The sequence below is a fragment of the Cottoperca gobio genome, chromosome 21 (assembly GCF_900634415.1).
Source record: "Cottoperca gobio chromosome 21, fCotGob3.1, whole genome shotgun sequence".
Lineage (NCBI taxonomy): Eukaryota > Metazoa > Chordata > Actinopteri > Perciformes > Bovichtidae > Cottoperca > Cottoperca gobio.
Window position 1 is genome coordinate 13,606,041 of NC_041375.1, and position 22,757 is coordinate 13,628,797.

Consider the following 22,757-nt stretch of genomic DNA (forward strand, 5'->3'; position numbering starts at 1 on the left):
ATACCTCTGCCTCCTCCCCCCTATACTCACCCCCCTCCCCTTCCCCAGCTCATGTTGGTAAAAATATCTGCAGACAGCAGGAGCAGAGGCACGCTCATATCTGCAGACAGCAGGAGCAGAGGCACGCCTCTCTTCTCTCTCTCTCTCTCTCTCTCTCTCTCTCTCTCTCTCTCTCTCTCTCTCCTCTCTCTCTCTCTCTCTCTCTCTCTCTTTCTCTCTCTCTCTCTCTCTCTCTCAGACATCCCACCCATGTGATCTCACAGGCTGCCTCTGCTTTGCTCCATTCTGCTCCAGTCAGGCTTCTGCCTTTCCGCCGGCTGCAGCTAATGAGCCTTTGTGTGGCCAGCCAGAGAGAGAGAGAGAGAGAGAGAGAGAGAGAGAGAGAGAGAGAGAGAGAGAGAGAGAGAGAGAGAGAGAGAGAGAGAGAGAGACAGGGAGTTTAAGTGAGAAAGACTGTCGTCTTGCAACAATAAAGCATATGGTACCGACAGTGCAGTCAGAGCTGGAAAATTACAAGTCTCTCTAACACTCCTGCACCCTTTTTCTCATGCCTGTGGAGCTCAGGGGTTAGCTGCAAGTCAGTGGACTGAAACAAAATGGGAACCTCTTCGATCATCATGTTTCAGCTTTTTTTTGAATAGCCACATTTATAGTTGTGTGGCTGTGCTGCTGTAAGAAGTGGTGAAAGGAGTCACAGTCTGCCACTGGATACAGGTCAGTTGTTCCTGTAAGGGCCACAGAGAAGTGTAATCTGGTCATCGTAGGACTGATGTGTCATGACTTGCACCAGATGCCATAGGCTTGTTGGCATCACTTTGGATGAGTGTTTTGAGCCTCGTAGTGTCACATCGGTTGTATTGTGACTGTGGGAACCATGTGAATGACTAGGGGGAAAATAATTGTATTCAGAGTGCAAGTGTCCTACAGTGACAGGAGTTGGTTTCCATAGTTGATGTGTATGCACAGAGAGGCAAACATAGGGAGGGGCTTTCCAAGCTGGCTTTTGCTGCATTATTGTCTCTGGTATTTTCTCCCTTGTATCATAGCGTATGCTGACCAGCCATGATTAGTGGTAAGGCAACAGGGAAGACAAAGAAAGAGCTGTTCAGAGAGGAGCAACAATCTCTGCTTTTTATTGAGCCGTGATGAAAGAGTTTCACCCTAGATTACCCACAGCTCTGTGGCTTATGATGTCATTCCCATCCAGTGTCAAGTTTTTAACTCTGATTTCATGCTGTTAAAACAGAATAACTAGTAAAGCATTAATCTGGGAAAGTAACTGTGATGAATATGTAAACATAATTTGCTTAGATATGAATTAACCTTGGTGCTTTACTATGAATAACCCTTATACATGTACTGTAAGCACTGGAACCACTTCCATATGGGAAAGCACTAGTTGTGTGAGAGTACATTAGAATCTCCATGGAAACCATTTTTGGTATCAAAGCCTAGTGCAGCATCAGCTGAGGGCTACGCATAGCACCCATAGCGAATAGGTTTTCAACAATGGTATCTAATTAGGAGCTTAGGAAGTGGAATAAAATTACACCGGGTATTTCTGATGGAAATTTCCACTTCTGATGGCCAACAAAAGAAGCAACGTGTGAAATAAATGTGTTTCTTCACTGTTATGATGTAAGATTAGCAGCTTCAACATTTTAAATCTCACAAGACTAATTAAATATTTTCAGGATTAGTTCATTAGTTGATGTCATTGTGTCTTGTCACTCAGAAGTGAAAGTAGATTGATGGTTTCTTGTCAGCCAGTTCAGTTTTTAGCTTTAGAGAATCCAAAAGATGGTTAATAATCGTTTAGTCAATCAACAGATTGCTAAATAGTTTGAATTCTTTTCAGAAAAATGCTGTTTTCAGCCTCTCAAATTACAGAGGTATCCTGCTTTTCTCTGTTTTATATCATACTAAATTGAATATCTTTGAGTTTTGGAAAAAACAAGACATTTAAAGACATCACCTTGGACTTCTACTGATTTGGCCCTTGGTAAATCCTGTTCAGGATGAAGCCTCTTATAGATTTTGCTTCTAAATAAATATAATTTCTTTCTGAAATTAAATCTGTTCAGTGAAGTTACCCTGACACTGACAGACTCCTCTGGCTTGCACTTTCTCCCAGATGGAGGATGCCTCATTCCTTAGTTGTAGGTAGAGTTGTTGACTCGGGAGGTTCTCCAAATGCTGGCAGTGTCATGTCACTGCGCTGAAAAAGCACATGCTCCTGGGAACAATGACCCTCTTGCTGGCAGCGCTAGTCCTCTCTGGGTTGCACCTTTTTCAATCAGGCAGTGTTTGCATCTGTAATGACTCGATAGCAGAGCCCAGATGAAACACTGTGAATGGAACTCCCCCACAAGCTGCTCTGGCAGAAAGACAGCGCTGAACTGGGCGAAGATGCATGCTGTCTTTACTGATTCCAGTTTCCAAGAGAGAACGCAGTGAGGGGAAAGCTGCCAGTCATAGCAATCCCTGCTGTCCTACAGCAGCACTGTTGTGGTATTGGATTTATTTTAAAATGTGATATGACATTCTAGCTGCTGCTGTTAAAACAAGGAAGAGAGGACTCTTCAGCTAAGCTAGACTTCATTTTCAACATGGTATCATATTATGAATAGTGATTAGATAAGTCCTGCAATATTACAGCCTTTACACATTGAAGACTAATGGCAGAATATTATTTGAAGGGAAAATAATATATTGTTTGACCGCTACAATGCAGTAGTTCCAGTTTATTGGTGATTAGTTTTAGTGAAGTTGACTGATGAGCTCGTTGTTGTTTTTTTGTCTAATTGCATCATCAGTCAGAGGGAGTTAATGGCCCCTCTCAATTGACATTGAAGTGGCCTGTAACACTTCTGTTAAAGTGCTGTAACCACAAACATTTAGCTGCAACTACACAGCTATACAAAGATAGAATATGCATAACACAGCTGTGCCTGATTCAACAGTAAATCTATTGTTATAGATATTATTATAATGGAACTATTTAATAGTAGTTATCACTAAATGGTTAATGGCAGGGATACTATATATTGGTCCACTTTTGCTATTCTGCTATTATTGACTATGTTGCAGATTATAAAGCAAATTAGAGCCTCTCAAAGTACACATTGTGTACCCCGTTCTGTGGCGACTGCAGCTGACTTCACTTGATGCCTTTCCTTTTTTTCTGTAGGAAGCATCTGACCTAACAGAAGCTCATTACAGATGTACAGGATGTCACTCATTATCCTGTCAACAACGGCTTCACATATTCCTCCTCTAGTGCTGCATGATGTGTGACATATATGTACAAATCACTTTGTGTTGTGCAGATGGTTGCGATGCTTCAATAGCTACATGGAAGTGCACATCAGTATGTGTGTGCACCTGTATAAATGCACATAAACATCACACCAATACTACGGGTGCATGTTTGAATTTGTTGCATTTTTTTGCAGATGTTTTGTTTCCCCTGCCAGATGCAGTGTAATATACAAGCCAGTGGATATTCTATTATTTATAGTATCAGAAATTAAATGCACATAATAATAATAATAATAATAATAATAATAATAATAATAATACATATACATATACGGTATTTTGTACATAATTTCACAGTGACCAGGAGAACTGTAAGACAAGTTGGTCGAGTCTCTTTTTTTCTTCTTCCAGCCGCTCCTTCAAAGACAGTAGAATGAACTTCCTGTAAGGCAGAGGTAGTATGTTATTAGCAGATTCCTCTCCTTTCATCACAGCTCCTTTGTACCAAGGTGATCATGCGCCTGGGAGCTGGGAAAGAGAGATGTTTTGTTTGTGTGAAGGGAGGAGAAGTGGGGGGTGTCTGGGTCTCATTTCTAATTGAGTGTGTTGAGGATTATGAAGGCCCTAAACTGGATATTAAATAATGTGTGCCCCTCTCCTGTCTTTCGGTTTCAGGTGCAGGCCATGAGTGGAATACTGAAGAGGAAATTTGAGGAGGTGGAAGCCTCCTCCTCCTCCCCGTGCTCTTCCTTGCGGGAGTCTGATGATGAGGTCTCCTGCAGTGAGAGTGGGGATAGCAGTGACAGTGTCAACCCCTCTGCCTCAGGCCCGTTCACCCGTGAGTGCCTGGGTCTTTTAAATTCCTGCACTGAGCTCAGTGTGGCTAACGTTCACTATTGACACTAAGATTGATGTCATCATTTTATCTCAGGGAAAAAAAAACAAAACACTGATAGGGATTTTTAATCAAGAATGGAATAACACTCAGATACAACTTGATTGTATAGCTCACGATCAATGCAGGATGCAGGTCAGAGAAAGAAAACCTGCATGTTTGTTGATAAGGGAGAGTAATGTGAATTTACAGTCATAAAGGAGAGCAAAGGAGACGAGATTGAGTGATGCTAAGAGTCCAGTGCTGTAATAAAGGGGAAGGATGCACAGGCAGCCTCCCTCATTAGGAACAGCATCAGTTTACAGGCCCAGCCAGACGAATGAACTAATGCAGTCTCAAGCTGTGCTACTCTGGTGGTACCGTGCATGTAAATGTTCCATTCTCTAAGAACATTCATTGTTATCTGCTTATGTAATTCATTTTTTTTTGGCATGAAATAACCCTTTCTTGAGGAGGGAGCAGTATGTTTTAATTTGTGCATTAACAAAACGACCAGCAAATGCACACAATAATTATACATGATGCATAGTGGGTGAAGCTTGTCCTGCAACTTTGTTATTTTATTCGAGATAGATCTGCTGATAATTTTCTTGATTGATCTCTTTTGGTCTCTAACATATGTAGTTGTGAAAAATGATTCATGATTTCCTCAAGCCTATGTTTACAACTTAAAATGACATGTTTTGTCTAATCAACAAAAAACAGAGAAATGCAGCGATCGACTATTGGGTTAAGTGTTTCATCTGCTGCTAAGATTAAAACATATTAAAAGAGCTACACAGCTGCTGATCTGCAAAGCTTGTTTTGGTTTAATGTGATAAAGTCACAGCCAAGATTCTGTGAAGCTCACTGATTCCAAAACAGGTTTAAGACTGAGAGATTCCAGTTATTCATGGCTTGAACTGACTTTGTATTAAAGACTGCAGACTTAATTGAAGATAAGCCGACCACAAAAGACATGTCACCTCTGCGTTTTCAAAAGGACACTAAAGACATCACTAATAACTTACACAGTGCACGTGTGAATGTGAGATGAGACAGAAAGTGATTCAAATAAATAACACAGTTGTAGTTTATTCATCCTTTTGGGGGATTATGAAAGCATCCAAAAACTTGGTTTAACAATTTGGCAAGTAAACATGTTTTCATTTTTCTTTAACTTTAATTAAAGGCAAAGTCAACTCTGAATGTGTGTTTTGATGATGCACTATTTCTTTTTAATCGGTGTATAAATGACAGATGCAGATGGGTGACCGGGCTGTAAGTAGGGTGCCGCGTCCCTAGAGGCTGAGCTTGGCGTCTGTGTCAGCTGCAGCTGCTGGTAGCCGGGGAGAAGGTTAGCTGACAGCAACAAGGGAGCTGTGCACTTTGAAGACACCTGTGCATGTACAGCGATCGACTGTCTTGGCAGAGAGATGAAACCATTAAATCCTAAGTGGTTTTACATCCCCATGCTGTTGTGTTCGGTAGAGGAGGAAAAACATCTGTATTGTTTTGGTTTAGATTGTCTGTGAGAGGAAAGGAACACTTGCTGATTATCTTGCTAAATAACGAAAAGATACCTGTGAGATGTAAAAATAATTCCCTATAGGTTTTAATATAGATATCCTCAAAACAAGGCTGATTATAAAGACCTCAACATCTGCTAACTGTTTATACACCTAAAAGAAAGCTGGATGCTGTTTGCATTTCTCTTTGTAGATAATGAATCTCGTCTCGGCTCAGTCTGACAGCTCTACATCTGTAATGATATGCATTGTCCCTCTTGTGTGTGGGGGAGCTGTTGGAACCAGATGGTTTCTATTTGTCCTGCCTGTCTGATATGGGGTGAACGCTGGGAACAGTGCTTCTGTGAACCAGCACTCTTCATTTCTGGGCCAGGCAGGGGATTATTTATGCTCCACCGTTGCCCTCCTCTCTGCCTCTCCCTCTTGTCGAGTTCTCCTGAAAAATACACACTGAGGACTCGCATGCCAAGCGGAAGCTCAGACATGTGATGAAATCCTTCCCTACGAAGCTGTGCTGAGACACATAGAAGCTCGCTGTAAAGCTGGCAAGAAAGAATTCCTCATATTTCAGGCATTTAAGGACAATACTCTCAGCATTTGTGTCCCACATTTTCCCAAAGGAACGTCACTTATCTTAACAGGCTTTACATGGGTTATAAAACCGTTCTGCTACAAACAACAGAATGATAAAATGAAGCTTCAATTCTTTCCGAATTGAATTAATGTATGTCAAAAACAGTTTACAACCAAGATGACAAGCACACGCAATGTACCACTTTTTTAACGTTCCTGTCTTCCTTTGCAGCTGAATCGATATTGAAGAGAGAGAAGCGCCTGCGGACGAGGAGGGTGCATTTTGAGAATGTGACTGTGTACTACTTCAGCCGGCGGCAGGGCTTCACCAGCGTGCCCAGCCAGGGAGGCAGCACGCTGGGCATGTCCAACAGGCACAGTTGGATCAGGCAGTACTCCCTGGGTGAATTTGCTGTGGAGCAGGAGAGGATCCACAGAGACATGCTCAGAGATCACCTGAAGGAAGAGAAACTCAATTCAATCAAACTCAAGGTAGAAATGCTTTTCAATCTGTATCAGAACAAAATTGTCCAAGATTTCTGTACAAAGGATTTCATAAACATTATTCAGCAGATACCAGCATCAAATAGCCTACATCTGGGTTTTGTTTAAAACAGCACTTTGTTTTAGTTCTCTCACTTGCATAACATGACGTGTATGGATGTGCTTCATTCTTGTTTTCAGTTGACTAAGAATGGCACGGTGGAGTCTGAAGAGGCCAACATGCTCACAGCAGAGGACATTTCTGACGACGACATCGATCTGGACAACACCGAGGTTGACGAGTACTTCTTCCTGCAGCCTCTTACCACTAAAAAGCGTCGGGCCCTGCTGCGCTCCTCTGGGGTAAAGAAGATTGACGTGGAAGAGAAACATGAACTGCGGGCGATCCGGATGTCCAGAGAGGACTGCGGCTGTGATTGCAGAGTCTTCTGTGACCCAGAGACCTGTGCCTGCAGCCTCGCAGGGATCAAATGCCAGGTAAATCTCATGACATGCACGTCTTCAGTTTTAAAGAGAACCAACATGCTGTACATTTAAAGAGAAGGTGCATGTGTCAATTAAAATGAATAGCACAGTAAATTATATGTTTTCCTTAGGTGGACCGTATGTCATTTCCATGTGGCTGCACAAAAGAGGGCTGCACCAACTCAACTGGGAGAGTGGAGTTCAATCCCATTCGTGTTCGGACCCATTTCCTGCACACCATAATGAAGCTGGAACTGGAGAAGAGCCGTGAGCAAGCAGCAGGTGTCCCCCAACAACGGTTACCGTAACGAAACTAACGACCTGGGAGGCGGAAACCCTCTGGTTCAGTCCCAGCACAGGTTGGAGTACTCTCTGTCGGACAACGTTCCACAGACTCCCAGCATGCACCTGCAGGCTGCGGACGAGATGGAGGAGCAGCTAGATGACGAGGACGATGAAGAAGATGAGGACGAGGAGGAAGAGGAGAACGAAGACGACGATGAGGACGAGGACAGTAGCAGCGTTTGCAGCGGACTGTCTGACTCCAGCACCCAGAGCTTGGCCAACAGCGACTCTGAGGACGAGGACGAGGATGAGGATGATGAAGATGAAGAGAAGACAAAGAAGTTTCAGAGCGACATGGCGACTCCGTCGCTGTCTCACACTGAGGTTGTCCCCTTGTCCTCTGTGCTGTGTTACAACGATGGCTCTGTGGCTCATGATAACCACATGAACGGAAACACTTATTTAATCAACTCCTCCCCAGCTGAGTACTATCAGCTGGGGAGCTCCACTGCGGACTCTAATGGCCAAACCAGCCGACCCAGTGAACCCTACGGGGAAGCCTTAGCATTCCAAGAGCCAGTCGGCACGACCAGCGGCAGTGCGGCCCAAGGACCATTCAACATGTCTGCCGAGCAGTACACAGACTACTCTAATCAGGCTGAGGAACAATTCGCAGCTAATCACCATTTCACTCTGACCAACGGTGCTGCTGCTGCCGCCCCCTTGATCCTGCTACACGGCAGATCAGGAGAAGAAGGAGTCGTCCAAAGCAGCGTTTGTGGAGCAGCCTGACAGCCAGAACCAGACACAGTTTCAAAACTACCTGAACAATAACACCCAGGGTTCCTACAGCAGCTCATGTATGACAACTGAACAGCCACAGCAAGAGTCCACTGTTAATGGCCATTCTGACCTGACCTTACTAGGAAACAACACTAAGAACCTCCCTTTACCAGAACCCTGCCCCGAGGTCACAGCCATTTAATGGGCCTCACCTTTTGAAGTGTTCTTTCATTTTTACGTCTATACTTGAGCCTGACCAAGCAGTATTTTAAGGGAACATAATCATGGCCTTTTTTTGCATTATCTGACCTTAAATTTCAAAGCAATTTACAGCACCGTAGTACATTGTCACTTGTAACTACTGTATAAAGCCATAGGGTTGTGATGGAAATGTTTAAATGATCCGCTCCTGAAGGTTTTTTCCACTATAGTGTGTGCTTAAATTGCAAAATGGAACAAAAACATTTTAAAGCATCAGTTATGTCATGCCGTGCAATGTATCTTGTAATTTCAGATGTAAAGTTCTAGTTTTAAGCAGATATTGTACTGTAGATGGAACTTTTCTATGTCTACTGTATGTGTCAAATGTGCAAAAAAGGTTTATCGTCGGTTTATTTATTGTTTCGGAATTATGTGTATACTTATATATTGTAAATGTTTTGATAACAATACGCATGCTGTTTTGGGAATCTCAGTGGCATTTGGGGGGGGGGGAATTTACATTGTTTTATATAAAAATGTGTTGTGTACATAATGTACATTTATCTTCTTTTTGTCACTGTTATAAGCTTTTCTATGGTTTTGAAAAGCATGAAAACGCCTGAATTGTTATTTGTATCTTTGGAATACAATATCAATAGCATAAAATGTCAACAGCCTTCTGCACTTATGTGTTGGGGTGCAGTTGCATGCAGTTGGTTTTAACTGATGAATACTTGGAACGGGGGGAAATGACGGCCCCTCATTTATTTCTTTTCTCCACTGTTCACTTTTAGACTAACGTGATTTGCAGGTGCCACTACAAATGAAGATTTATTCTTTGAAGCATTTCATCGATACAGGGATATTAATAAAGTAGCACTTTGACATATCTCCAAAAGTATTGACCCAAGATAATGAGTCAGTATTTCATAAATGAACTGCTTATTGGATTTATGCTTTTAAACACCGTATAAGCCACATTCCACTGATTAATAACTAAGATGTTTATTTATGTGGCTCCAATAATAATGTTGATTTGATCTATTAAAGTGTTACGTGCAATAGTTTGAGGATTTTTAATTGGCATTCTCTTTCAGAGAAGATCTTCAGTAAAGTGGACTGAGATTTATTTGAATTGACTGTCAAGGTACTTAATATTGTACTTAGAGCACCATTAGTTTAATAATAAATATGCCGCAGTTTTGACAATTCTATACGAGGGAAGCAAATGTTCAAGGTTGACAATCAAAGCTCATTATCAAACATAATTCATAATATCAGTAATTAACAGCTACACAATATGATTCACTGACTAAAATACAAATTGTGGTGATCGCTGAACAATTGGGAAAGGGGACTGCAATAATTTAGTGAATAGAACTACTGTCATATGTTGCTGAAGTTCTTTACCTTGAGCTCTCTGCTCCTGCATGAATACAAATATTTGTCCCTAAGAGGGAACATCTCGGTGGTACAAAAGAAGCGTACAGACTGCTTTCAGGCAATCAGTGGCATCAACATGGCCTATAGTACAGATTAATTGTGCCAAAAGCATACAGTGTGACAAGGCTAGATACAATGACACAGCGTACGGTTAGGAATCCTGTGTTGGGTTTTATTTTCCAGTATTTATTATGAATGATATATTGAAATGTGTATTTATTGTGGTTTACTAAAAGTCTGTATTGAGTAAATTGCTTCACTATCTTAAAATTGTCTTTTGTTTCATGCTGGTTGTGAGTTGTAAAGCTTAATGTGCCTGATTTGTTTAGTTATATTTCGTATTCTGTAAAATGCAAACGTTTTGCACAAAATGGTACAATTTTTGTTCAATGTGTTTTGGTTTTTCCAACTGTAGATAGAGCCAACTTCATTGTCAGTTGTTTCATTTTTAACATGGTTTTGAAATGAATTTAATTAAAACTGCTAGCCAACATTGTACAGTTCAGTAATTTCTTAGTGCAAAGCGCCCCCTGCAGGTCACAGGGAGAAATGAGACAAAACAGCTCTCAGTACTACCCAACTGAATTTATTGACCTACAAATAAGAGTGATCTAAGGCAAGAGTAGACTTGTTTCCATTCAAAGCAAACACACACATTCGATCTGTTCCTCACCCAGTCTAAAAAAGATATTTAAAATATTCCACAGCCATCTAAACACTAGTGCCTGCACCAGAAATTCTTTAGTGGACTCCAGTTTAGATGTAGCGGGAGACTTTCAGACATTTTTCAACAAATAGAATTCCTCCGGTGCATTAATTTCACATTAAAAGTTCTCTTTTGATAAAGACCAAAGTATAGAATTTGAAATAAAACAGGTAAACATGCCGCAATTAAAAAGGGGAGAATGATTCATCATGCATGTTGTTAATAAAACATTGACTGCAGGTCAAATAAAAATGCATTTCAAATCATAATAATGTCAGTTTCACTTTTGTTATGGACTTGAAATGATCAAGTGAAAACTAATTGTACGTCATTCGTGTTTAAGGTCCAGCTCACCTTTTCTCAAAATGCAGCTCCAAACTTGTTTTCACATGATAATAATAAGTCTCTACAATCAGATGCCAGTTTATCAGGTACACTTAACAATCTACTAAAAAGTCTCCTGCAGTAAATCCTACCTTCATGAAGGTTATGTTCACTTTTTGTTTATTCAACTGATTGTTTTGTTGCTGTTATATTGTATTTGTGTTGTACTGAGGAGTATTTTTTGCTCTAACCTAAATTGCTATAAATGGGTTGGACATATTAGAAACACCTTTCAGCATGATTCAATGTACTTAACCAGAAGCACATTACAAATGAAGTGAGGATTTGATACAGGGTATTATTAGTTTTAGCTTAATAAACTGGCAACTAAGTGCATAAAAATCATAAAATATTGGTCTGTGTCTTATAATCGAGTCTAATCCTGATCTGAAGACCCCTTTGATCACAGGACGGTATAAGCCATCATTCTGCATCAACAGAAAACTGCAACCCCCTCCCCTCCCACACCACCACCCATCCCTCCACCACTCCACCCACCCAGTATACAGTTACATCTAAGGCACTGGTTGGTAGCAAATAAAAGTTTTTGCAGTTTAAAAAAAAGTTATTTAAAAAAAAAGGGGACAATGCACATCATACTTGTGTATTCACTTCTAGTCTCTTTGGTGCACAACTTATGGGGTTTTTGCTTGTCCAACTTAAACCCCTAGTTTACAATAGACATCTACTGTACTTCTTTTGTATGATTTTCGTTGTCTCACTGGAACATGTTCAGTGTTGGCTTTATGTACCTAACATTGCATGGGTCCGTTGCAAAGACTTGGAGCCGTGAATACATCTCGAACACAAAAGAGGCACTTGTCAGCACAGTGCTTCTTCTTTCTTGCAATAATCTCAGTTCTCTGATTGGGAGCATTTCAATGCTTCCTTCCAGCAGTGGCACGCTGTGGTTTCTCCCAAGGTACAAACTTCCCAGCAGCAGCAGTTCAGTTCTTCTATGTATAAAAATAAATTAAAACTCAATGACATTAATCTAAAAAAAACTGCATACAGTATAGTATACGCATGTCCTAGTATGTCTATGCATACACAGTGGCTATTGTGTAAAGTGGTAGTTTGCACACTCAGGAGAAGGACCAGAGCTGGTATCTGTCTGAGGGGTTGCAGAGGGCCAGAGACGGATGCTCATGACGGGCACTCAGACACATGTTCCATCCCGGCATGTAGAATAACTGGTTCTATACGAAGAGAAGACACAAATATTACTTGCCTAAAGTAAAAGATAACCCAGGTGTTTGACATCACAAATCAGTGCAAAGAAAATGCAAAACTCACATCCTTCAGATCCCATTTTTGCTCTGCTCCTACTAATGTGTTCCCGCCTCTATACTTGCAGTCCTCCAGTTTCACAGTCCCCTCGGCCCCGTGCAAACACAGCTCCTTCTGAATGTTGTGTCTAATCTCGCGATGTGTGGAGAACTCAAAATACTACAGCAATTGAAACAGACAAGACTCCTCTGTGATTAAAGTGAATCAGATTTTTGTCAATCAGAGATCGAAAGTACATTCTCTCACTGACCTGGTTTCCTCCTAGTCCGTGACATGGGTACATGATCAGCTGTTTCCCACCCTCATTGTTCTCTCCAACATCCAGACATGAGTCTTTGCCGACATTTTTCACCTACAGAGAAAGAGAAGGGAGGGGGGAGAGCAGCGAGAGGAAACAAAATGAAAAACTAACATCCAGTGCAAGCTGTTCAAACAACTTAAGTCTCTGGAGTGCTTTCAGTGGTGTCCAATTGGAACTGCTCAGGACCCTCTGGAGATCCCAAGTGGAAACCCACAGTGGCTAGACAGAGCTCTGAGGTTTGGAGAGCGCAGAGCTGGTGGTGGGGTGTGTGATCTTACCGAGCCAAAGCGGAGTGGGCTGAGATCAGGCATGAAGACTTCTGGATAAACGTTCTTCAAATACCACGAGAAGCTCTTGCACTGCAACCGTGCACGGAGGTCCTCTCGTTTGGAGATCCCTCCAAAGGCCTTCTGTTAACACAATGGCAGACAGGAGAGCAAAGCTTTACCTTCACATCGATTGTCAAGACAACAACACACAGCAGGCATGCTCGATACTAGCGATGCTAATTTTGCACGGTTGAACTTCGAAGCAATGATGCTCCATCTAGACTTCAGATAGGCTTAAGCTCTTTTTACCCTTTATCACCATTGTGAGATCTCTGACAGTAATGTCAGATAGATGACTTGGAAAAGGCTGTGAAGCCGTTTCCCAGATAAATCAAAGTGCTGTTTAAAAAGGTGAAGGTTTCTACAACTCTCTCAAAAGGTTGCTATCCACACTAAAATTAAGAATTATGGAGAGCTCAAAGTATGTAAGACAACACAAGCCCAGAACACAACACTTCCAGCACTAACATGCTTTGTGAATGAATATGTGACCAACAAGACTAAGAGTCTACACTACAGCCACGCTAGGCTCTCTAACGCTGTAATTAGGAACAGCGATATTACGAGCTAAATGCTAATATCAACATGTGCACACAAGCTGATGTTTTGTAGGTTTAAAGTTTACCAATGTTCTGTCACAGTCTTAGTTTAGCACATCACCATGCTTACATTTGCTAATTAGCAAATTAGCATTTAGACAGGTCAATTTATGACAAACAACCACCTGACCCACAACAAAAGGTTTCTCAGTGGTTTTCATTCCCACTGGATATACTGATCAACAGAAAAAAAGTCTACCAAAATCAGAGCTCCGGAAATGGGTTAAAACTGGGTCATTTCCAAGATGGCCGCCGCCGGGCTTCAAAATCACTAAAACAGCTATAACTTCTTCAATAATTGTGATAAAAACATAATTATTGGTTCTAGTCCATGGTTTTAAGGGGTGGGCAATCCACTGGTGTCATCTAATTTCAGATATGGGCAGTATTTAACCTGAAATCCAAGATGGTGGCAAAATATTAGGGGCGTAAAATCAATAAATTGCCCATATATAATATATCCTCTATCTCGAAAGGCAATGATCCTTGAATGTGAAACTTCATCTGTAATGTTATGTCTGTTACACTGCCTCAGTTCAGTCCTCATCACTGTCCTCTAGTTCCTCAGAGACTTGATTTAACGTATTGCCACAACACGTCACTTGGCACGATCCACATGCAGACGTACATGGAAGCCCATTCTTTCGGCAGCTGCAATGGGGCGTACCACAAGCTGTGGTGCAGTTGCAGTGTATCATTTTCAGAAGATTGTCTGGTCTGGTCTCATTTATGGCGGTCATGATGGGTACGTATCGATTGTCTTCAAGTCCCCAGCCCCAGTCCAGAGGATCAAGGTCACTCTCCATCCCCATCCAAACCATGACCTGGTAGTAGACTTGGAGACAATGAAACTTGGTGGCAGATTCCGTTGGGGGAAGACGTTCAGGGGTAACGAAAGACTCAGCAGCAGCGACCTTTTTGTTGAATATGCTGTGACGCATGGCTGCCAGAGAACATGTGCTCTCCCCACCAAATATAACGGTCATCGCTTGGCTGCCAAGGTTCTCTATTTCAGCGAGGCTCACGCCTCTCGAAGTGAATGTATCTGCACACAACTTGAGTACTTGATCATCTTTCACGAGTTTTTGAAAGACTTCTTCCCAACGCCATATACACGAGACGTTGAATCACATCCTGTGAAGGAGTGCCGGAATAATAGTTTGGTGCATAACTTATTCCCGAGAAGATGCTTCATCCGATTGATGTCTTATACTTTCAGATTTCAGATGCTGAAGGTGTGGTATCAGGTGCTCCTTCACATGCCAGTGCCTTGGAACAGTGGTCATTGACGGCTTCAGCGAGTTGAGGTTTGTCGGCCTTCCTCAAGATCCTCAAAGAGGGATGGTGGGTATGGACTGAGCTCATACCTCATCACTTCCTCAAGTGACAAATCACCTGTCTGGGATACCACCATGAATCTTTGGAACAGCAAGCTGTGATCGATGGTTGTCAGGAGCAACCTGGACAGCAGATGAATTTCCCAGGGTCTTCGCTTTCTCTTTCCTCTTAATGCAGAAGGAAAACACAGGTTTGCCAATCATTCTCTCGATGATTTTGTTCCCAACAGATTCATATTCATGCACGTTGATGTCTTTGTTTGCCACGATACCATTGATGACATTTCTTAATGCAGGATCCGAGGAGAAGGGTGAAAATGCGCTCAGCTTCGTGCTTACCTTCGAGAGGTCGAATGTGTCTCTTTCAATTCTGGCACCCGTTGCTTCTTTATGCTGTTCGCTTGTTGTGTATGTGAGGTCGTTAAAGTCCTGCATGGCGATGTTGACCTCAGATGTTATGGGGGCTGACATTGTCCACAATGCTGTTCCTCTGTCATCTTACTGCCATGAGTCAAGCCACCGGTGCTTTTTAGTGATCTCATGAGTGTTTGTTCAATGACTAGATCACAGCTGAGGCCTGCCCAAAACTGGTTTGTTTGCCACATACTACTACTAGGTCGTCCTCAGACGGGCCCTCCATCGGTGCTTCCAGTCATCCCGATCCTCCATGCATCTGGCTAGCTCGCCAGTATTTTCTGCTCCCGCATCTTTCCTGAGTACATCCACGTATGTTATTGAGTGACGCCCTCGTGATCGGTGCCCGTGTGTTGGCTCCCACAGCACAAGTTTGCTGGCTGGCAGCTCTTGGTGTCTCTGGCAGTGACCTCATTCTCCTGACCGCTGTTTTCTCACCCACCCTTAGTGCCCCCCTATACAAGTGCGTGTTGGTGACATGCTCATCCTTGTTGATGTCAAGTACCACACGCAGCATTCTCGTGTAGCACCCATCTAGAGATTTCTGCAGGGTGGGCTTCAGGGTCCAGCATTCACTGCCATACAGGAGAACAGACTCCACTGTTACATGGAAGAAGCTGAGTTTCATTTGTCAGGGGAGGTTGGAGTTCCACACACAGGTCATGCTGTTCAGGGCCCTCCATGCAAGCGCCTTCCTCACTTTAAGGTCTTGCTCGGACGAGTTGACCCACGAGCCCAGGTATTTGAAATCATTGACTTCCTTTAGAGCAGTGCCTCCTGTTGTTTTTAGAGGTGGATGGTCCGGGGGGATGTTATATGTTATGAACTCAGTTTTCTTGGCATTTAGGTGAAGGCCAACCTTGGCGCACTCTGTCTCCACTCTGCCCAGGAGTTCCTGTGCTTGCTCTACGCGGTCAGAGAGCAGACTGATGTCATCCACATAGTCCAGGTCCGTTAGGACTAGAGCGGGGTGTCGTCTCGATTTCCTAGGTGTTATTGTGAGGCCAAGTTCTAGCTCCCGTGCACTGATGGCCTTCCTGAGCGCATAGTCTAGGACTATGACGAAGAGGAAGGGGGAAAGGGTGTCCCCTTGCAACACCCCAGCCAGGATGTCAAACTCTTCACTGTTGCCATCTGGGGTTACCACCTTTCCTCTTGTACCCTTATACATGGTCTCTATGGGTATAGGTAGGTAGGTATCGAAAAGAAGCTGTTTGGCCATATTCAATACCATGCAATTCTCTAAAGTCGGCTCGTGCCCAAAGCCTCGGTGTGCCATCTTGAAACTTCTCATACACATCTGGGTGGTTTTTCTCCAGTTTAGCCATTGTGGATTGTGCACCAAGTTGAGACTTCTTTGTATCAAGTTTATCAGTGATCTGTACAATTGCAGCTGATGCTTCAAGACTTTCAAGGGAGATGTCACCCTTCAACAAGGACGAATATATTTTCTCGATCTCGTCGACTTGGATCGCGAACTCAGGATTGTCATCCACTACAGATGCCCCAATCATTTGATGCAGACACTTGTCCACCAGTAGATGGCCATGGAATGCCCTCTGAACAGATTTTCCGGACATCATATTAACTACAGCATTTTCACGGTACACCAGTTCCAGGATATTTTTGAGTCCTGTACCCGCCATCAACGTGCCTATTGCTCCAAGTAGATTCATGAACGTATGAAAAGTACCCAGCCTAAGTACATGTACTTAATTAGATCATTGCCTTTCGAGATAGGGGATATATTATATATGGGCAATTTATTGATTTTACGCCCCTAATTTTTTTCCTCCATCTTGGATTTCAGGTTAAATACTGCCCAGATCTGAAATTAAATGACACCAGAGGATTGCCCACCCCTTAGAACCATGGACTAGAACCAATAATTATGTTTCCAACACAATTATTGAAAAAGTTATAGCTGTTTTAGTGATTTTGAAGCCTGGCGTCGGCCATCTTGGAAATTACCCAGTTTTAACCCATTTCCGGAGGTCTGATTTTGGTAGACTTTTTTTTCTGTTCATCAGTATATCCAGTGGGAATGAAAACCACTGAGAAACCTTTTGTTGCAATTTGTTGTGGGTCAGGTGGTATGTCGACCTGTCATATTAGTTTAGCAGGTAGCACAAAAGTATGTTGTAGTAGTAAGATGAAAATTTCATTGCAATTGGAATAGGTGTCGGTAGATATTTCACTAAAAACTACAATGTCAATCTCACAGTGGCAGAAGCAAAAAGGTCAGGGGATCACCAAAGTCATTAGGACTCTGGGCACCGTGGCGATCTGTTATGCTATTGAGCTATTTCAGTCCGTGGTGGACCGACATTAACCTCCATAAAGCCAGAAATAAATCATACGACTCCATTGCAAACCTCAAAAGAAAAAAATAATATTTCACTTTGGACATTTGTTTATAAAAAATACTCTAAATGTCATCATCACTTCACTTCCAGTGCTCTAAGGACTCCTTTGTTGAACAAATTAACTCCAGACAAGTATTCGATCACTGTTCCCTTTTAAAGGGATGCGTAACAGCACATTTAAAAGGATTTGCAGGCACCTCATGTCTTGAATAATGAGAGCACTTACTATAATGATGAGGATGCTGCTTACACTAGTGCACACTGATAGCTACTACAGTGGATTCCTTGAAGCTGTTGACGACGGCGTGTCTGTTTGAAGCCAGCGGGAGAGGGCAGGCTCACTCTGTGAGGTACAGCCCTGAAGGAACTCTTTATGGCACCTCCAGGGGGACCGCATGTTGGGAAACGCTGAGAGCCTGTGTCATTTACCAGAGCTGACTTCCTTCAGGCCCCTTCTTCTCTGTCTGTTAACACCTTTCGGCCCCTAATTGCTAAATCTAAGTCTCTCCATTTCAGAGTATGTTTCATCTCTACAGAATTCATGCATTGAGAATTACAATGGTGATGTGGTATAATGTGAAATCCTATTCTTTCCCCTGCAGTATGTTAAGCAAGTCTTGATCAATGTGACAGGAGTTGGATTTGCTCAAACTTGTCCTAAGGGGAGTGGGAGGGGGATAATGAGGGGTCTTAAACATCACTTGCATATGACCCAGGGAAGAAGAAGTGAAAGACAATGCTGCAGAGCATTTTTCTGTATTTGAAAGGGAAAAAAGGAGAAAGATTTCAAAGTTGCATTAGTGTCAGAAGCAATACGTACATCCTTTGCCATCTGCGCAGCTTGCTGGTTACGGCGGTAAAAGATCTCCTTGTAGTCGTCCATCCAGACCTCCGCCAGTCGAACCTGGTTACGAGCAATCACTTGTGTGCCCTTGGGAAAAGTGTGGGGGCTCTTGGTGCGGAAAACATGACCGACAATGGAGCAAGGGAGGATCTCCAGCTGTCCACCACACTGCCACACCTGCATGTTAATGGGAGGCAGCACAAACAGATGTACATGCAGTCAGACACGCCTATGCAGACGTTTGGATACTGGAATAACTCAACAGGTAACAATAACAAACCTTCTCCACATCATGGACTTACCCTAAATGACATTTCAATATTCTCACCGCCCCAGATTTCCATTTCTTCATCATAGCTTCCAATATGGTAAAAATATTCTTTTGAGATCGAGAAGAGCCCACCAGCAAATGTGGGAGTCCTACAGAGAAATTAGGTGTTTGATGATTTCCAAAAAGAAACAAGTTTATAGACATTTTGGTATTCTATGTTCGTGTACACTTTTTGCTTACTTGATAGGGTACGTTTCATCCTTCCTCCTTTGTCTCTCGTGATCAGGTAGACTCTCCCAGCCGAATGAAAGGGACCAGTCAAAGTTGCCCCGGTTGTGATTCTGCCCATATGGGGACGGTTTCATGAACTCAAAAGTATTGAGATCAATGGTGGTTATATCAGGACTCACTACTACGGTGTAGTTCTCTGCTATCCTGGCCAGCAGGGGTTCCAGCCATCCATTAAAGCATTCACCTGTTTACACACGCAAATCACACATTACATCACAACATCTTTTTTAACAATAACCAATGAATGGCTAATTTTGGAATGCCAAGGATTTCCTAAAAAAAAGTGTAAAGATTAGGTGGTTGAGCTCTGGGTGTGTAAGTCAGGGTGGTTCTGGCATACAACGGGTTTTAATGTGCGTGTAATGTCAGCGGTGTTGACTCACAGTGGGCATCCAGAAAGGTGAGAGTGTCACCGGTGGCCACGGAGGCACCCAGCAGCCGAGCAGTGATGAGACCTTTCCTTTTTTGCTGGCGCACAACTCGAACAATGCTCAGCCGCTTTAAATACTCATCCAGCTTGTCCTTCAGCGCATCTAAAAGTATAGAACATACATTAGTGATAGTGAAGTTAGAGGTTGAGAAATACATTAATAATAATCAATTAATAATATGAGTGAATCTTTTACAAACAGTCTCAAGAATTGCATGAATGATAAGTAGATACTATTCCCAGCCTTTAGCCTGGAAGGTAAAACAGATGAAAAAGGACAAAGCTGTTCCTTTCATCTTCAACATGGCTGGCTGTCAGGAGGTCTGCTGTACATCTGTGGCCTGATCCCTTCAAATAACTCGGCTTAGAGAGTCAGATGGATTGCATTTCCCCGAGACCTCTCTCCTCACAGCATTTTGTTTCCTTCCTACATCAGACCTGTTTACAAGTTAATGCCGACTCATTTCTAGGAACAACCACTTCTAATGCCTCTTAGGAAAGTATTCACTAGCAGCTCCTCGCTTCCTGTTGTAACCCAGTTCATGGGCCAGAGAAGTACGTTTCATGACACACCAAAAGAGCTGCCCACCCAACATGCTGCATGTAATCGAACCCAAAAAAGAGAGCAGGGCGGTCCTGAAGGGGCCTATTGAATTTTACCATCCACACTGGCGTCGTCCACCAGGATGATCTCCTTGAGGAGAATGGTAGGGGAGGTGTGGAGGACACTGTATACCGTCCTTAGCAGGGTGCTCCAACCTTCATTGTGAAACACAATTATCACACTGGTGGTCGGTAAGGGGGGGCATCGCTTGAAGGTTTGCTCAATACATCTGCAGCGAGAAGGAGAAAGAGCACAAAGATCTGACTGTCCTGTACAGATCCTGAGTGGCACAATAGTGTGGTTATTACATCGGCAGACTCTCCCCTGTGGGGTGTGCATTTCAGCCACGACACTGCATGTGTGGTAGCCTTTGAAATAACTACCATATCAGAGCGGGAGGGACTTGACTTTGTAATTTGCTCTAATAAGATAGGCAGTACATGGACAGGCTTTATGTCTGTGTCATGTACTGACTGTCTACTGACATTTACTTGGACTTGCATGCACTTGGATGTACTGTAATTTGCCAAACACAACTGTGCTTCTCTCTGAACTGGCCACAGTAACTGGGCAGGCGTGCTGAAACAAAGTCCCAGTCTGAGCAAATCATCTCTGTGGTTTCTGCATAAGATTTTTCCCAGTTGCAAAAAGCAAATATGATGAATGTGTTTGGATTAGACCCCGTCTTTATTACACTGATCTGTTTGAGTGTTTCTTAGTGTGTGACTTTAAAAAAGGTACATTCTGGGCCAGCGCATAAAGTAGTTAAGAGTACTTCTTGTACAGCACCAAAGCTGTGTATACACCCACTGTGGTGGGATTACAGGTTTTTTCTTAATTAAAAATAATTTCGAAAATCAACATTATTTTATCTACCATGTTCACTAACACAAGGTTTCTTGCACATTTGGAGTAAAACATTTTTAAGTAACAGCTGTATCAAAAGCGACATACTCTGGTGGTCTCGTGTCTGCGCCCAGGTCTCTGCTCAAGGAGATGCGGTCACTGGCATATAGGTTAAAGCAGTGTTTTTCATCACCCCTTTCCTTCTCTTTCTGCTCCTCAGGGCTCAGTGAGTCTGTGTGGAAAGGTTTCCCAGCTGCTCCAGGAGCAATAGGGTTCTGAGGTGGCCGCTCCAGAGCTGGCCTGAGCTCAGCGGCAGTGTAGTGACCCTGCAGACAGGACACCCTGTCTGTGCTGTCCGGCTTACGAACAGGGGCTCTGATCTGCATTTTTGGAATCACATCCCTGAAGTTATTGACAGCTCCAATCACCATGCCCATCATAGCATCCCGCTTCACTGCCATCTCCCTTAGCCACGGGTCCTCCTGCTGGTTTTGACTCCCAACTTCCCATTGTATGAAGAACAAGAATGTGACAAAGACAAGGGCCACTATCACCAGTTTTACTGGGTGTAGTCGCCTTCGGAGCACTCTGCGGAGAGCTATCATTCTTCTTGAATGGAGAACAGGCAGGCTTTGGACTGATATGCAGCTGTAAACAATATATTCAGATGTTTAATGACGATTAACCAGCATTTATGTCAAATTTGTCAAATTTAAGATATTGGGGTTACTTTTAGTCTCTGAAATAAACAAATCAAGTGTGTAGCAGTTCCTGGAGAAGCTTAAAGTAGCATACTACCATCTACAAATCACACATTTAATATCAGTTTATGAAATCAGCAGCCACAGTTCTGGATTCCTTCAGAGAGAAAAAAAAAACACTTACCATGAGTCGCTGAACTACAGACGTAGGATAGAAAAGCCCTTTAAAATATTCTTTAAAATGTCAACCAATGACATCCTGCTTCGACTGGAGATCCTCTATGTGCTGATTGAACTTTCAAAGAAACCTTTCGCGGAGACAAAAAGATTTGTTCTGTGTTCTGCCTTCACAAAACTTCCGTCTCGTTGGATCCAGGTGCGCTCCTCTCAGGTAGAGGGAGGAGACATGCTTGCGCGCTTGCGCAGAGAGAACTTCTGCGTGTCACAATCCATACCTGGAATACATAATGAGAAACTATCCCGTTAAACAAGTTTGGCGATGTTTGTAGTTTGACGTATGTCCTTTAAGAAAAATATATAACCTATTATTTGACAAAACCACTGCTGAATGAAACATGTATCGTGGCAACTCTCTTGGTATATAGCCTACGCTAAAGTGGACGGCAGTCACTTTGACTTCAGGAGTATAGCAGACTGTGTTCTCCACTGAGTTCCTCCGATTCAATAATGGTGCCATTAATAGGATTTGTTCAACTGGTCATTCACTGGGACAGTTGCTGGGTTACAAATAACAGAGGAACGCGCTACGCCACACACATCCCACCGCATCCAATCAGGTTCTCTGAGAAAACACCACATCTTGCACACAGAGCTTAAATGCATGAACGTGAACACAAACTATAAACGCACATGGTCTGACGCGCATTCGGAAAAGTTATGCGTCCTTTCGCGCGGAGGCGAATCTGCTTAGATTATTAATCACATCTGAGATTCCGTTGATAAAAGTTGTAAAAGTGACACTCACCAGCTGACTCTGTAAAGTTAATCCTTTAATATCCCTGGTTCCCCCCCAGCGGATGTTCCTCACAAAGAGTCGGTTGCTTAAAAAAGGAGTAAAGACGCGGATCCCAGCCGCAGGGAGCCTGCTCTAGTGCCCAGTTTGAGT

At 42.9% G+C, this 22,757-nt stretch overlaps 2 protein-coding genes across 3 annotated transcripts in view; one reads left to right on the forward strand and one right to left on the reverse strand.

The window, feature by feature from the left end:
• Positions 1 to 10,416, forward strand: part of csrnp3 (cysteine-serine-rich nuclear protein 3) — an 18,655-nt gene extending 8,239 nt beyond the window's left edge. Inside the window, 6 exon segments of the mRNA XM_029459552.1 lie at positions 3,937 to 4,099; positions 6,470 to 6,729; positions 6,922 to 7,218; positions 7,338 to 7,481; positions 7,483 to 8,208; positions 8,210 to 10,416. Coding sequence (XP_029315412.1) covers positions 3,946 to 4,099; positions 6,470 to 6,729; positions 6,922 to 7,218; positions 7,338 to 7,481; positions 7,483 to 8,208; positions 8,210 to 8,476 — 1,848 coding nt within the window. The 5' untranslated portion in view covers positions 3,937 to 3,945 and the 3' untranslated portion in view covers positions 8,477 to 10,416.
• Positions 10,417 to 11,512: 1,096 nt separating this feature from the next.
• galnt3 (UDP-N-acetyl-alpha-D-galactosamine:polypeptide N-acetylgalactosaminyltransferase 3 (GalNAc-T3)) lies at positions 11,513 to 22,750 on the reverse strand. 2 transcript variants are annotated; one of them, XM_029458923.1, is made up of 12 exons: positions 22,617 to 22,750; positions 21,816 to 22,086; positions 21,039 to 21,578; positions 20,141 to 20,313; positions 19,434 to 19,583; positions 19,000 to 19,234; positions 18,791 to 18,908; positions 18,465 to 18,665; positions 12,878 to 13,009; positions 12,549 to 12,650; positions 12,305 to 12,457; positions 11,513 to 12,207 (listed from the first exon to the last, which is right to left on the reverse strand). In XM_029458923.1, exons 3-12 carry the CDS (start codon positions 21,533 to 21,535, stop codon positions 12,094 to 12,096), a joined length of 1,875 nt encoding a protein of 624 aa, XP_029314783.1. In that variant the 5' UTR covers positions 21,536 to 21,578; positions 21,816 to 22,086; positions 22,617 to 22,750; the 3' UTR covers positions 11,513 to 12,093. The 2 variants fall into 2 exon arrangements, with proteins under 2 accessions (XP_029314783.1, XP_029314784.1); XM_029458924.1 differs by lacking the exon at positions 22,617 to 22,750 and having other exon boundaries at positions 21,816 to 22,417.
• Between the last annotated feature and the right edge of the window lie 7 nt (positions 22,751 to 22,757).

Excerpts from the sequence above, each read along its gene's own strand:
- galnt3 (XM_029458923.1), bottom strand. The coding sequence starts at position 21,535 with ATGATAGCTCTCCGCAGAGTGCTCCGAAGGCGACTACACCCAGTAAAA. Across the intron at positions 12,458-12,548 it reads ACGGACTAGGAGGAAACCAG|TATTTTGAGTTCTCCACACA; the intron begins GTCAGTGAGAGA and ends CAATTGCTGTAG. Across the intron at positions 12,208-12,304 it reads AAAAATGGGATCTGAAGGAT|AACCAGTTATTCTACATGCC; the intron begins GTGAGTTTTGCA and ends CTCTTCGTATAG.